The following is a 16197-nucleotide window of genomic DNA, read 5'->3' as shown; positions in this document are numbered from 1 at the left end:
TATTGGTCATGTAGGAGCAACTATGCAGCAGCACGTGTATTTGAGTCTGGCCATATAAAAATACTGGAGCAGGCATTTTTTGGAGCCTGAGCATGAGAAAGGATGAGGGCTGATGCTTACACGGTCTTGATGACTGGGCATGTTCTACTCGCTAAGTTTTTCATGTCAGGCTTTATACATGTCAGGAATGTGTCAATTCTACAGAATGCAGAGAGGAAAACAGAACAGAAATTAGAAAGAAACTCATTTTGTTCTAATACCCTTCTTTCTGGCAGACATTCCCAGATGCTTCCGTGTTCTGTCAGGGCTTGGGTTTACTCAAGGTATCATGATGGTGATAAACATCTCCATTGAAAATAGATCTGAAAGAGAATCAAAAGCCATGTACACAAGCCAGAGAATTTCCTGCCATCTTGGTGTGTGCCAGACCCTCTGTAGCATGAAGGGGAATTGCATGCTCATGTTGAAGTCAGCCCTTACGCCCTGAAGTTCTTCTGGATCCCAACAGCGCAGGGTTTCTTAATGGAGCTTGCTACCAATGACCCCCTGCCCAGGTCCTTGTTTGTACTGATGGAGAAATAAGGTGTATGGCCAGGTCACAGCCTGGATCCTGCCCCGCACAGCAGCATGCAGGTTTTGCCCTTTCAGCAGAACGAGGAATACAGCGTGGTGGTCTTGCGTCCCTCCATTGCCTGCAGATATAGTTGGCCTTTGGCCTCCCAGGAGGGGGGCCTTCTGGCTGCCAGCTGGCCAACGGGGCAGGCAGTGCCCATAGGGACAGGCAGTGGCACGGCAAGTGGGGACAGCCTGGGCCAGACTCATGTCCTCCAGGCCGTGCAGCCCCCAGGCTGCTCAGCAAGATGGGGTGGAGATGTGGGCTATGATGTGGGTGATGCCACAGCCCCACGTGCCTGGAAGCACCTCAGCACCCGGAGGGGCTCTGCAGTTCCTGGCCCAAAAGAAAAGGCAGCTCCGTGTTTCTGTTTCTCTTGCAGTATGCGGATAGCAGCTCTCCCTTTAAAAAAGGTCAAATATTTCTCATCCTTATGGCAGCTACTTAAGCCTCTTCATAAACCCCATGTGTTGCTTCACAGATGAAAAGCTGTTAGAGGTGTCCAGCTGTCCTGGTCTCCTCTGGGAAAGAAGAGGCAAACACACCACCATGGTTTATAAACACACTCCTCTGGGTTGGCCTGGGCAAGGAGACACCACAGGGTGAGGAACCTGGCCGGACTTGCCTTTGCCTCTGCTCACCCTCCTCTGCAAAAGCAATGAGATTTGTTTCAAACTGCAAGGGCTGAGGCAGCTCAGGGCTAGTGGCAATGATGAGAGGGGACATTGGCTTCTGCTGCTGTCCCTGTGCAAAGCAGACAGCAAACTACAAACAGGAAAGCCCAGGGAGCTGGTGACACCCAGCAAGACATGGCTGGAGAGCCTCCAAACCCACCTGATTTGCAGTCCTGCAGCCTCACCTGCCAAAACTCATTGGCCCTCTCATCTATTAAAGGGGCTCGTTAGGTAGGATGGAGGAGGGTTGTGTCTCTTGTTAGCACAACCCAGCTCAGGCTCTGGCACTGTGTACTTTCCTAGGGCTGGAAGCAGGGCTCCTCTTGCTGTTGGTGTCACTTCTTGTTCCATGAGGTGAGTCCTGTGTGCCGACTGGGGGGCAGGGGCTATGGGGAGGTGTGCACCAGTGTGGGGGTTGCAGCAGTGAGTGCTGGAGTTATTTGCTCTTTTAGGGTAGCAAACAGGTGAATATAAGCAGTCAGTTTTGATAAATCATCCTGGAGCTTGATATGCTTGTCCCTGGTAGTTGGGTTTTGGGCTGCTCTTGCTACAGTTCTGATGGGACTGGAAACCTTTCTTACCCTCTCCTGGCTGCTGTGGCAATTCAGCTGTTCTTCATGCAGGCTGCTCAGATGTGGTGCAGTCCCTTGGTTGTGCAAGAAAGAGAAATGTCTTGGTCCTACTGAGCTTCCTAACTGGTGACAATGGGGCAGTCAGGTCATAAAGTGCCTAGGAGAGCAATGAATGGCACCATGTTCTCAAATCTTTCTTATGCATCCTCCTGCAGTGGCTAACGTATTTATAACTCCCTGTCTGGTCTGCTCCCACATCTATGTAAAAATTTGTTTCCTAGAAGAGAAGGAAATGGTAATGAGACCAGTGCTAAAAAGATCTTCCCAGCTGGGGCAAGAGATGGGCTAACCACCTAACTGCCATCCCTCCTATCTTGCTCCAATATGATGCTGGTCCTTCTGCTGTTGCTAATGCTATTTTTTTCCCCACCTAAGGGAATGGTGCTTTCTCCATCATTTACCTCGCTGATAAAGTCTATTTATTTTCTACTTCACTAGTAGACTTGCTGCTATAGCAATAATCACCACAGTCTCTTTTGGAAAAGCTAGTCAGCAGCATGGGCTAGGGAGAGCTTGGTCCAGGTCAATGGCTCAGAAAATTGTGCCTGATTTTGTGACTGAGCTTTCTGCAGTAGTCGAATGCTTTGAGTCCAGAGAGTGTCCTGGGAATATAATAAAGAGGTATTAAAATCAGGAAGGAGAGAGAGGCTGAGCTGAATGGAGAAGCAAGGAGCTCAGTTAGCCCCTCTACAGCCAAGAGTGCTGCAGAAGTTGTGCAAGGATCCCCCACAACCTTGTGGGGCAAATCCCACTAGTTGCTGCTAAGGTCTTGGGGTGGTTGGCCACCCAGGTAGAGGGGAAAGATACGGGCTCCTCAGTTCACTGGCTCTTGGGCAAGGTGGTGTGAGAGATTGGTGGGCTTTCTAATATCTGTCAACCTGCTGGGAAGGTTAAGCAAGTAGCATTTCCTTCAAGCCTACGCAGAGGACATAGGACCCAAAGTTAAAGAGAGGGCTGGAGAGGTGTCCTTGTGGTAGTTATTAACATTTTGGATCCAAGACTCAACCTTCTGGTGACTTTAGCGAGTTATTCCAGGACCTAGCCAGGGCAAACACGGTGTGAGTACCTCCTAAATCATGCGCGTTATATTGCTTATGTTTGCATGGCTGGGAACGGACCTCTTATCTCAGCCTTGGCTTTGGAGAGGCAGGGGACCCCTCCTATTGGCACTAGGAACACACTGGATAGGAGTGATTAACAAAGTGATTTTTAGCTGGTGCAGATGCAGGCCAGCTGAAGGGAGTGGAGGAAGAGCTGCTGTCCTCTTCTCAGCAATGGAGCCAGAAGCTTGTTGGCTTCTGAACCCTCTCCTGAAACCACACAGCCTGGAGAAGCAGACCTCTGGTATGAGGAGTTGCAACTGGTTGCTTTTCTTTGTGTCCCAAGTATTTGAAATCACCCCTCCTGTGTGATCTTTGCTGACGTGATCATGTTTTGGAGCTGACCCAGGGGAGCAGCACACCCCTTCCTCCTCCACCCAGCATGTGGTCCAGCAGGCCTGTCAGTGTGTGCATCCCTCCCTGCTGCGTGAGGGCTGAAGGGGGTTTTCCCAGAGAACATAACTGTGATTGTCACAAATTGTGCAGTTCAGTGAAGCACCTAAAACTTAATCAGAGCCAGCCATCCCTGGCTGGACCCTGCTCTAAGTCAAACTTTCCCCATGCTCATTGTCCGTGTTTCTAAGGCACAATCGGTGCCAAAAGCGATGTGAGAAAGCTCTGTCTCCTTGTGATGTATTTCAGACCAAAGCCAAGAGCAAGTGCTGGGCCAGCAGAACTCTGCCAGTTCAGAGACAATGCCTTTCATGATTTTACTTACACAGGTTAAGTGCTCCAGGGCACTTAAGGTATGGAAGCTTTGAAATAATGAACTTTTAGTAAAGTCTGGTGGCATCATTGTAACCTGTTGCACTTGTTACTTAATTTTGTAAGTCCCAGTTGCATTTCATTAAGTATAATTAGGCTATTTGGTTAAATTTAAATTTGCCTTTTTTTTTTTTTGTGACTGTGCACACACATCACAAAAGTACCTCACAGGAGACCTCAGCTTTGCACACATCAGCTTCTTATCAAGAAATGCAATTTCTGTGTGTTTTCATTTATACCCATATAATTGCCTTCAGCTTGGAAGCTAGGAAAGCTGTGACACCTGGGATTTGTACCATTAATTCCCTACCTGCCAGAAGAGCCTGAGGTGATGTATCTGAGCATGTGGGGGATTGTCTCACTGCAAAACACTCTTGTTTCCATCTTCTGTGTAGATCTGAAGTGTGGAGTTCATCCCATTGACCTGAAGAGCCCAGAGAATGCTCTGCTGCTGGGATTCTTCTTTTGAATTGAATTGTTGGCGGGAGATAGTTGGTGCACAGGGGGCATCCCTGACAGGTTTGTGTTGCAGTGGGCTGCCTTTTCCCTGGGGAAAGGGGAGGAGAGGCAGGAGCATCTCTTTCATCCTCAAGTCATTAAATATAGCTCGCTCCGGAGTAGAAGTTGAACTAAAAGTCCTTCTCACTCAGCTTCCCAGGCTGACTCCCCTCCCAAAGTGGGAGAGAACGAGCTGATCTAATAGTTAAGATGAGATCTCTGGCTGGTGTGAGCTAATGCATCTGCAGAGCTTTTGTGGTGGACATCAGCTGAGTGTTTACTGGGTTTTTATGGTAAAGAAAGAGACTGTAGAGGCGGGAAGGGAGGGTGCCTCCCTGGTCTCCTGTTGCAGAGGAAAGTTACCTTGCCTGGCAGTTTGTGTTCACATAAAGAAAAGCACAGAGCAATGACTGCGGGATGATGCTTTACATGTAACTGAGCAGGGTACGGTTCAATTTAGAAAGAAATATTTGTGTGCACGTTGCCAGAGCAGACGCTGGCACCTGTGGCAAACAGTATTTACCACCTCCCTCCCTCCCTTCTACCCAGCCCCTGCACATGCAGCAGCTCAAAAATATATGTAGATAGTGGCACCAAGGGCAGGAAGGCAAAGCAGGGGGTGATGTAGGGAGAGGGTAGGGTGCTGGGGCCAGGGGGACGGGTCAAGCCCTTGGAAGCTCAGGAAGACAAGGAAGAGGAGTGAGATGTCTGTCCAGTCCCCTCTGTTTCAAGGTGCTCCAGGGTCTCATTCCTCTTATACACCACAGGGCTGAAGGTGGCTGCCAAGGGTCAGCCAGGGCTTGGAAATGACTCCCCAAGCCTGCAGGCAGCTGGGCATCCCACACACTAATACTGGAAGGAAAGAGTTGTTTCTCGGGCTGGGCTGATCTTTGTTATTTCTCGTTTTGGGAGGAAACAGGAGTCACTTCATCTCAAAACATACCTGACCCTTTCTTTGAAAGTGTCCCTCAGACTGGGCCATTTCCACTTCTGTGGTCACAGTCTGGTCCGAGAAGATGTGGTTATTACCGCTGCTCACTGTGTGGTCAACCTGGAACAGTAAGTCAATGTGACCTCCTCACTCACTCTTGACACCTCTTGCAGCAGAAGTTCCTCTTAGGACACAGGGAGTTCCTGGGCCCACATGTGGGGTCCCCAGTCAGGAAGGAAAATGCCTCCACCAGGGCTGAGTTGGGCCAGTACTCTGCCACAGCCAGATCTGCCATGGGTCCTCAAGTAATTCGTGCACCCCCCAGCACCCTACTTGATCCTGTTGGGTCTCTGCATGTTCCTCCCCAAGGCCTGGGAAGAGGACTGCCCTGCACAGGGAGGCTGCAAATCAAATTCAAATGTCAAGACCAGAGAAGCATTTCTGAAGCAGCAGGAGAAGCACTGCAGCTTCCTGGTAAAGCAGCCCTGGCATCTGTCCCATTGCTCTTAGCAGTCACATTGGTTTCGGTACTTTTAATGCAAGACCAGCTTTACGGGTCACGCTACAGACCTCTTAACGGGCAGGGAAAATGATATAAGTGGCCCCTTTGCCAGCCCTTTTATAATACATTATAATGTAATTGCAGACCAGTCAGCTTCACATCTGTTTCTTGCTCAACTTGAGCACCGTTTTTGAGGACTGATGTTGAATAATGAGAAAGTTGCTACGGTATAAAAATTTCAGTGTGCAAGATTAACCTTGATGATGGGGCACCTCCTTGTTTCTCTCTTCAATGCAAAACTAGCTGGTGCTTTTGCTCTCCAGTATTCTGCTGCCAGTGCTGTTCCTGCGTTCCCATTACTGCAGCGTTTGCATTGCCAGGCAATCCCGGTGGCAGACATTGCTGGGAAGTAGGGGAAGTTTCCAGTTCCAGTAAACAGCCTCCTGGGAGTAAAGCTGAGCTGTGCTATTAGTCGGTCTGTTACTTATGGCTGAAAGTGATTTAGAAAATGAAGGACTTCTCCGAGTGGAAAAAAATTTTTAAATCTTAATTTACTAGAAAGCATCGAAGCAAAGGCTCAGGTTGAACACCCTGTACCTTGATTCAAAATGCTCGGGGCCACACTTCAGGGCAGGCAGCCATAATAAAGTGTGTGCCTGCCAGCCCCCTCAAGCCAGGCTGCCTGGACTTGTCACCTCCAAATGCCACATGGGTGAAATAGCATGGTGGTAATTCACAGAAGTTGGACTTTCATGAAGGGATGCAATCCCATAGAGGAGAGACTGAGAGCAGGGGGTTACAAAATATAAAACTACTGCGAATCAGTGGTAAATAGATTTCAAAGCTCTTGTCTGGGCACTGGGGTTTCTTGGACTCTCAAGTGAACACAGTGTGGAGACAAAATGCTTCAGGTCTAGGTTTTGTCCCATTTTGATAACAGTTCAGGCAGACATTTATTTAGCCCTAATTGCAAAGATCTTGAGATGAGCTCGCTGCTGCATTCTGTCCTGTGCTGTGAGAGTTGGTAATGGGAAATGCTAACAGCTGAAACCCAGATGAGCTGTGTGGCTCCTGTGGGTGTCTCCTGCAGTGCATTGTACCGGGTGGATCAATGAACCCAATTCATGTCTCCCATTGAGTGCAAAACTGTCCCACCCTGCACCCCACTGCACTTGCTGGGTCCCTAGAGGAGAGTAAACTCCTTTGCTAAAGATCTGGTTTGCTAAAGATGGGATCTACTGCCCGTCTACTTGCTGGGTAACTCTGCTCTGATAGTGTAGCTATATACCTCCTTGCTAAAAGAAATACTGAAAGGTGTTTTGACTGTTGGAGCTGATTGCTCTAAGTTTAACTGTGACATTATACTGCTTATAAAATATGCAGAAAAAGCGTAATGGGCATACACTTCTCTAGCGTTAATTTAAACTGCATGTAGCTGCCTAAAATAATCGTGAAGCTCTCAAATGTGGGCCTCTGCTCATCTCCTAAATGTGCTGATAACAACATTAGAAAGGAGGATTTATGGGGCCAAAATGACTTTGGCAGTCAGTTCCCATTGCTTTTAAGGCTTCTTATGTGCCTTTTAGGATCCCAGACTGCAGGTAACAAGGGCTGAGCTTGATGTTTCAAGGCCAAAAATGGCACAGGGAGTTCTGTGAGTCCCAAGGCAAAAGATAAACTGTCCTTTTCCCAGTACTGAGCTGGCTGCAGTGAAATCTGCTGGCACCTCCTCTGGCCTCCTGTCCGCTCTGTGTTGCCCGGGTATGAGCAGTGGCTTGATATGTAACAGATGAAACAAGAAGCCTATTTATCCATTTAAAAGTAAATCTGGCTTTTCCAGCTGAAGCTCAGGGGATCCTCTGCATTTCTGCGAATGTGAAATCAGCCCTGCTGAAAGTCCTGTTAGTGAAGGCCAGCCCCAGTTCCCAGGGTGGGAGCACACTCTGGGGTTGCAGGCTCAGTATCAGGGTGGGAACTCGCAGGAGATGGTTTGTGGCAGCGGCTCTTCCTTCATCAACTTGGCATTGGTTTTTTCAATCAGAAAACTCCTGAGGAGCCTGGTGGTGACAGTGCGAGAGTGTCCCCTTCAGTGGGCAGACAGGCAGGAGTGGAGCATCCCTGTCTCATGTCGTCGCCCACTCAGCATTCAACCAGCTGCACTACATGGGTTGTGATGTGGCCCTGCTGCACTTGCAGCACCCAGCCCAGTAAGCAGGAACCCAATGGGATGTGCCGCAGCTGCAGGAGGGTGCTTTACGCAGGCAAAGACCTCATCTGATGCACTGGTCCAGAAAAAACACCCCTCTTCCTTCCCTTCCCACGTTCTCTGTGGTAGAGAAATGGCCCCTCAGTTATGCCTTTAATTCTTACCAAAGTACAGCAATTAGGTTAATTCTTGTTCTAGGTTTCTCCCAGAAGTTTATCCCTCAAGTCAGTGTCTGTGCTCTGGCTATGCCCATGCTTTCTTTGTGCACCAGATTTATGTGTGCCCTTGTGTTCCCCTCGCACAAGCTGTATCAGCGTGGTTTCCTTCGGCCCCATTGTGCCAACACTAGCTCTTGGCTAGCTGCTAGAAAGCCATCAGCTTCCTCTGGGCCATAGCCCTGGGCTATTAGTAGTGGGCTGCAAGGGTCTTGCCAACTAAGAAACAGGCTGGATTAAAACCTGCTTGCTCTACGTACTTCTGCAGGCAAAGACAAAGCCTCTGGAGGTAGTTTTAGGGTGTGGGAGTCAGGGAAGTTGCACAAGTCTCTTACTTTCTAGGATTTTCAAAGGTGATTCCCTGAGTTGTATAGAGCTACGATGGGTTACGGCCAACTGGCCATGACTGCCTGTGACCATCAGATGGCAGATCAGCCAACATAAAATAACCTTCTGTCGCTGTCATGTCTCAAATCACTGACTCGGGAGGTGGTAGCCTTACTGTTTGCCCATAATGACAGGAATGAGGGAAATAAGACCCAAGAAATGTTCCTTTCAGGGCTTAGACATCCTGGCGGGCAGCCTGATGGCTTGAGGGCTGCCTGTGTGCCTGTACTCTGTGGCTAAGCAGGGACGTCTCTAGGCATGAACTGGGCTTGACAGCATCTGAGTGATATGGACAAACCTTGAGGAAACTACAGGGCTCCCTGCTTAGCCCTTCTGAAGGCTGGGCACTGCCAATGCCTCATCAAGGAGGCCAAGGAGAACTGTGATGTGGTTTCCCAATATTAGGGGAAAACTAACCAGTGTGAGTCTGGGTTAAACGGAGCTGAATTGTTTGAGTTTTTCATGTCCTGCCTAACTCCTCTGATCTGATCAGCATGGGTCTTTGGGGAGAATGATGTAAAGAATTTCTCACAAGCATCCACCTGTTCCCACACTATATGAGACTGATACAGAGGGAACCTAGTCTCCTTGTCGCTGCCATGCTGTTCCCCCTCTTTTGTCCCCTTCCCAAGTACCGTTCCACTTAAGTTAACATTCAAAGATAGTTAACAACCTTCCTGATCTCTCTCTGAATTTGCCTCATGTATAAACTCAATTACATGTGACTAACTTCAGATTATATTCCCATTTTATAGATACCCACATGTGACTGTCATGTTTTGGGAAGGAGAGAAATGGAATAGTGTGACTAGAAGGATGCTGTTTGTGCCTGTAAATCAGACATGCTCCTGGAAGCACAGCGTTCATGAGCCCATTTGTGCACCCTTTCCTCTACAGGGGACAAGGTTCAGCCCATCTGCCTTCCCCACAGGGATGAAGACTTCCAGTCTGGGACAGTGTGGGTGGCTAGTGGCTGCAGCAAGGTATCTGAGGGTGAGCCTTCTCAGGCAGGGTCTTCTGGTCACAGTCGCAGGAATAAAGGGTAGTGGATAAGGGAAAGGAGCCGTTTTCTTTCAGAAACAGAAATGCAAGAGAAGGTGACTCCTGCCAGATGGAAAATTCAAGTACCCCTTTGCTCATCGGGTCTCCTCTGCTTGTCAGAGGACCAGCCCCTGTAGGGATGTGCAGATCAGCGTTTTCCTGCAGTGTGGGACCTTGGAGCACATTAGGGAAGGTTGTGCTTTGCAGTGCTGCTGTGCATATTCATGTGTGCATATTGAAGCCTCTTACAAGCAGAGCTGCCTTACAAGGTGTTACAAAAGTGGAAACCGTTCCCTTGTACGTAAAAATGTATACTGCTTTACACTCTCCTCTACCTCTCGGAAAACTGTTCCCTCAAAGGAATTGCACTTGCTTGAGTTTTGGTAGATTTTAAAGGACATGGGAATATCTGTAAATGCCACTTTTTATTTTTACATCCCCAGTGGTTTGGGGCTCATCCACAGTGGAGGAGAGAGAGGAGACTTGCCTGTCCCCTGCTCCCCAGCAGAGAGCATGCTGTCTCCTAGCCAGGGCTGGTCTCTCACACTAGCAGCTTTCTGGGGGCTTTGTCCTGGCTCCTGAAAGTCTCCAGCCCTGTAGTAGGGTGCTCAGGAGAAGAAAGCGATGTCTGTTGCCCAGCCTGCACGGTAATGACCTGCTACAACCCTGTTTTTGAGGCACTGGCTGGGGGAAAACCAATGCATTACCTGCCTAGCTGGATGCCTCTGCCTGGTGACCCCAAACTGTTTCAAAATGTCATCAGCCCAAGCAGGCAACTGTTGTGGGACCCCCAGCTGCTTGTGCTGGGGTGTTGGGGAAAGGGTGGATGCAGCTCGTAAGTGATGGGGCTGTTGGCTATCATTCAGCTGGAGGGGTGAGCTGTCTTGCAGATGCTTGACGTGGCCTGATTGCTCCCACAGTGGCTGGGGTTCTGGCTCCTGTCCTGCAGAAGGTGGAGCTGCTCCTCATCCACAGCCAGACCTGCAGCCTGCTGCTGAGGGGCATGAACCTGCCACTGGTGCGGGGCTCCATGCAATTCGGTGGCTTTCCTGACAGCAGGGGGAAACGTGTCCAAGGTAACAGCTTGTCTGCCCTGACTCCTGCTGGGCAGCAGGCTTGCCATGTCCATCTGGAAACCTTCTCCCCTGGGGAGAAAGGGAGGCAGCAGCACTGACAGTGCTGTCAGCGCTTTGCTGAGCAAGGGCTATACAAGGAGCTTCAGGATAACAAAGGCGGGAGGAGTCTTTTGTGGCTGGGAGTATGGATGTGGGCAGCAGACTGAGGCATGATTGCCCCATTGCCTAGACCTGCCCTAGGCATTGCTAACAGCAGGCCCTCCATCTCTGCATGCAAGTGCCACCACCTCCGCTGAAACCAGGGGAGACCTTCAGTGGTGGGACTCCAGGCAATGGGCAAGGCAGCCTGGCATGGGCAATGCTACCAGGAGGTTGGAAAGAAGGCAGTTGCCACCTCTCCCTTGATGTCCCCTTACACACACTCAAGCATTCTGATATCTTCACTCAGACAGGCCCACTGGGCAACGGGCTGCCAGAGAGGAGTTTGCTTAGCGCCAAACTCTTCTCTACTGGTCCTAACAGTGCGAGTGGGGCCAGCCTTGCCCTGCCCTAGGGAAGGCTGCTGACCAGGCTGTCACTAGCCTCCTTGGGGTGTGCTTGCATTAATATTTTTTTTAACCAAGCAGTAGCTTGGGAAACTCCCTGCCCTCTGTCATATCTCGTGTGAACATTTTCAAAGCAGTGCTGCAGCCGGTGTTAGTGACAGGGCTTTCATTTTTACGTTCTTCATGGAAAAAAGGGGTTTGTGTATGGGGAAGGGCAGGTTGCCAAGCTGCAAATCAGATGAGGGGATTGAAACAACAGAGCTTAGATTAGTGCGTTTTAGATCAAACAAGCACAGCTGAATGAGTAGGGATGGTGCCAGGGCCCTGTGACTGGAGAGAAGCAAGTCAGGTTGTGTTGGCTTCTGTGGTAAAGCTGGCCCATCATGCAGCACTGTCAAAGGTCGGGGCTGCTGGCACAGGAACAAATGGCACCTTTCCTCCCCAGAGGAGTTTGGAGAGGGTGACTCTGGGGGTCCCCTTGCATGCCTGAGGACCAGCAGCACCTGGGCTCTGGCCAGTGTGGTGTCCGGCGGGGGGCAGTTGTGCCAGAGGACAGGATACCCTCAAGAAAAGCACCACAACCCAGGGATCAACAGGCATCTTCTTCTGGGTGGCTGCATTTGTGGACTTCACTGCCCAGCACGTTACCCTAGGTGGGTATGACTACTGGGAGGCTTTTTGCTCTCCTGCCTGTTTAGCACCATAGGGATCCAAATTGCCTTGCTATTGCTGCCTCCCTCCACCCACAGCAGTTCTGCTTAATTTCCAGCCGCTGCATCAGCAGCAAGGTATATTATCTTTTAAGTTGGGATGGCAAAACCAAAAGTTTAAACGGATAAGTCCCCCTTTAGAAACCCTGTAATAGTATCAGATCTGACCCCTCCGTCCCCTGAAGGAAAAGCAGAAGGCTACTCAAGCTGCCGACTTTCTGGCTGAATGCAGCCCTTCCAGCTTGGCGAGGTGTCCCCTGAGCGCTGCATACCAGCCCTGCTCTAATAAAAGCCTGCTTTGAGCGCTTGCCGGCTCAAGATCTGAACTGCTGTTGTGTTCCTGAAACAGCGTGCAGGATTGATCGGGGGTTATCTCCTCATCAAATACAACCGAGAATGTGTATGGGAAGAGGGGCACTGTATTAAGGGCTGCAGGTTTAGTGGTTGATCAGAAGTGCCTTTCATAGCTAGGCACAGGTCTAGCGACTCCCTGCCAGCCACTTGTATTTTTCTGTACAGATGATTACAGGGCTAATACAAGTTATTAAAGAGATGGTGTTATTTCTGTCATAGCCATTAAAGTAGAGGTGTTGGTATTAACTAATGCCCAACCTATTATGGCTTTGCTAGGGATTTTTAATGATTATGCTTTCAAAAGGGGCCTGTCTGCAGCTAAGAAAGTGCCTCTTAATTGGGAGCAGTAACTGCAAGGAGCAGAAGCCACGTGGCTACGAAATGGGTGCATTACCCTTTGTAAAGCGGAGCTATCGGGATTCAAGTGGACCAAATGCCCACAGAAGATGAAGGGAAGGTCAACGTAAAAGTGGTGCCTCATTAAAAATGAGCTTGGAGTAGCCAAGTCAGCTCTTAGCAGGCTGAATGAATGTGAGCCCGCTGTGTCGGTGGGACAACTCCTGAAAGTTTGGGGGTTTTTAAGTAGGACTTTGGGTAAGAAATTCTGTGCTCTCATCTGAGGCTTCTCTCAGCTGCATGTCAAGCACTTTGTGTTTGAAACAACTGCAGTGCCATAGCCCGTGTCTCAAGTGATAGTGCCTGTACTGCAATACCCCACACAAGCCTTTTTTCTCTCTGGCTCCTGCGCCAAGCCCTCTCCCTGCACCAGTGAAGTGCAGCTCCTAAGGCATCCTGCTCTTTGGAGAAAGTGGGCACACTCAGTACCTGCAGGCTTTGGAGGGTAATTACCCTGACAACAGGTAACTGTAGTTTAGTCATAGCCTTCAAACACTGAATTTTCCTTGGGGCACCCACCAAAGCATTTTCCAGGGCTTGGAAGCCCTAACCACTGCTGGCCTGGGCACTGCTCTCAGCAGTGTCTGGATGACAGTGGTTGTGTGTTCTCTGCAATTCAAATCCCCAGCTACGTTTTCTGGGCAGGATAATGCTGTGGGGGAAGGCAGGAAGACAAAAAGTCTGTTTGTAATACGGATTCTGTACGAGCCGCGCTCATGAAATGGCTGTGGCTGGCTGGAGATCTGTTGTACCCTTTATCTTTTGGTCTGGCCATATCGATGCCAGATCACACAAAGAAGCTCTCAGCTCCTGCAGGAGGCAGGGGAATGAGATGGACTGGGCTGGCAGTGTGTCAGTCCCACGGCACAAAGCTATCGCTGCTGTAAGGAAGCGTCAGTCTCCACCTAGTGCGGAGCAAAACCACTGCAGTCCTCTGCTGTTGGTAACTCTCTTCCCAGATGGCTTATGCCAAGGGGGAAGATGATAAAATTTACGTGGTGGAGCTGGTGACATCAGTTGTCGGCTTCTGGTGCGTGCTTGCAGGAAAGTGGCCGCTGGAGACTCCCAGCCCACAGTGGGACTGACAAGGGCTAAGCTCAGCCATGCAGATATGTGCCTTTACTATTGCTTGCACTTGGAATATAACAGTGCCAGAGGACAAAATCATCTTGGTACACTCCATCAAATTAGATGTGGAGCACCAAATTGGATGTGACCGTGACTCTGTGTGCCTCTATTTGAATGGAAGACAGCTGACCAGTAAGTCTGGGTGCCTTGGGGTGAGGGCTACTGGATGTAATTTCTTATTGTTCATTGTCATGAAGAACAGCAATTCTAGCTAACCTTTGAGAAGCTGTTTGTATTTTGCACTGTGAATCTAAAGAGCTAGAGACAACAACACAAATGGAGCAGGGCAGGTGGGACTGAGGAACGTGTTCATATTTGTGCTGGCATCTAGTGCAGTGTGGTGGGCATCTCAAAAAATTTATTACAGCTGTACATAATTCTGTGTCCCCTCTGCCTTTTCTCCAGTATACTTATTTTACTCTTATGGACCCCGAGTATTAGAGTAAACCAAGTGCTTTGCCTTGCTTAGCTGGGGCACGTCCAGATGAGTTTCCAGTGTGTTAGTGAAGCTAGTGTCACGTGTGTTCAAAACACAGCTCAAAAGCTAGCTCTTCCTTGGTTCAAAATTGGTGATATGGCACAACAAGCATGCAGATTACTTGGTAACTGTACAGATAAGACTAAAAGAAATGTGGCTGCTTGCCCCTCTGTAAGGTGTGCTTAATACTGAACCAATAGAGAATAAATATTTCCTGCAAATACTAGCTGCCTCTCCACTCTAACTTAGTACTAATGACGACGTGTTGATGATAATGTTAATCCTTAGTCCATGCAATTCATCCTCTAGGAGTATTTGGTTATTTTGGATGAAGTTCCATCCCCTTAATTTCTCTGTACCACCTTTAAATATGTAATAGGCAATAAAAGCCAAATAGTCTCTCCATTTGGTGTGGGAAGAGACCTTCCCAATGGGATCTAGCCTAACGAACTGCGGCCAGATTTGCCTGAATAAATATATGTATGTTCAGCCCACTCTTACCATCAAGTCCTTGTCTCCTTCAGGTAAATCCTGTGGGGATGTCTTGGCAGCCCCTCTGCTGCCAGTTGGACCAGGTCACTGTTAAATTTGTTTCTGATGGGAGCAACATTGGCCGTGGCTTCAAGCTCACTTTCACGGCCATCCATAAGGAGTCTGAAGCAGGTAACCTCACTGATGCTGTAGAAACACCTTTCCTCTCCTTTCTGACCCCCTTAAAATAATAACAACTAACTTTAGTGTGCCTGAGTTCCTTAAAAATCAAGTTGTTGACTTGGGTTCATTAAAAGTATCATATAACCCCATCTGTTCAGTTGTCTCGTTTCTCATCTGTGTATTGCAGGTTTGGGCTGTGGGAGTGTCGCAATGTTAGTGGAAGAGGGGAAGATTGATACTGCTAATTACCCTGACTTGTATCCCAGGAACATGAAGTGCCACTGGCTCATTGAGGCTCCAGCAGAGTATGTCATAAAGGTAATAAAAGGAGAAACTGCACTTAAACCTCTGCACTAAGACCTGTTCAGGTGAGCGATTCAATAAAATTCTGCCAGAAACATCTGTGACACGCAAGACTGTAAATTACAAGGTTTCTAGGTCACTGATTCTTTGCGGGGCATATTTTGTCAATTAGACATTACCTCTGGACTCGTGTATGGAGGGACTGTGACTGTTGTAAGCGCTTAAAGTCTGTAGGCACCAATCTCATGTCAAGATAGCTTTATCTTGAAGTCCATCACAGATTTGAGGGTAAAGGGAAGGTAGAGAGCATGTTGCAAACAATATAGTCAGCCTTTTCCTCAAGGCAGTGTCAAAACAGCCCAAGCTACTCTTATACGAAAGTGTCCGCTTCTCATTGTGCGCGGGCTGTCTGATAATAGTTCTCACTCATAGCACCAGCATCTCCCTTTGTTTTTATTGCCTCTTGCTGCTTGTGTACAGCAAGCATCCCACCAAGCTCATCCCAGCCCATGATGAGTCACGCTGCCATTTACATTGTTCAAAGCAGCTACATCTCTCCTCCCCGGCTGCCTTGGCTAAGGGGTGGAAAACCAGTGTTAAGCCCAGGGATGCTCAAGGGTATGCAGACCTATTGCATGGGTTGCTGTTGCTCCACTGGTGTGAGAACTTGCAGTCTGGGTACGAAACAAAACAAAGGAAAATCACCCACTGTCCACGCTTGAAGGAAAAGGTCTTGGAAGGGCACTCCATACGGGACACTGACCATTCAGAAGTACAACGCATTAAGTGTTGCAGTAAAGATGACAGAAGAAATGCCTTAAGGCAAAGCTTGGGCCAGCCTCATCCTCTGCAGACCTGTCTGTAGGTGGGCACAAGAGGGAGCAGTCAGGTCAAGACTGCCAACAGACTGTTTTGATGCAAAATATGATACACTCGCCAAGGGAAGCCATGCCCAAATTCTTCTGAAACCTGGTTTTTCTCCAGCCCAT

General features: G+C 49.0%; 1 protein-coding gene across 1 annotated transcript in view; it reads left to right on the top strand.

Moving 5' to 3' along the window:
- The first annotated feature begins 1636 nt into the window (after window positions 1-1636).
- OVCH1 (ovochymase 1) overlaps window positions 1637-16197 on the top strand; it is a 31422-nt gene continuing 16861 nt past the window's right edge. The window contains 9 exon segments of the mRNA XM_074167449.1: window positions 1637-1641; window positions 5255-5341; window positions 7757-7840; window positions 7842-7922; window positions 9455-9516; window positions 10485-10640; window positions 13795-13925; window positions 14776-14914; window positions 15093-15223. Of these exon segments, the coding sequence (XP_074023550.1) occupies window positions 1637-1641; window positions 5255-5341; window positions 7757-7840; window positions 7842-7922; window positions 9455-9516; window positions 10485-10640; window positions 13795-13925; window positions 14776-14914; window positions 15093-15223 (876 nt within the window).

The sequence above is a fragment of the Numenius arquata genome, chromosome 2 (genome assembly GCF_964106895.1).
Source record: "Numenius arquata chromosome 2, bNumArq3.hap1.1, whole genome shotgun sequence".
Lineage (NCBI taxonomy): Eukaryota > Metazoa > Chordata > Aves > Charadriiformes > Scolopacidae > Numenius > Numenius arquata.
Note: the sequence above shows the minus strand (reverse complement) of the source record. Positions and strands in the feature narration are given on the sequence as shown.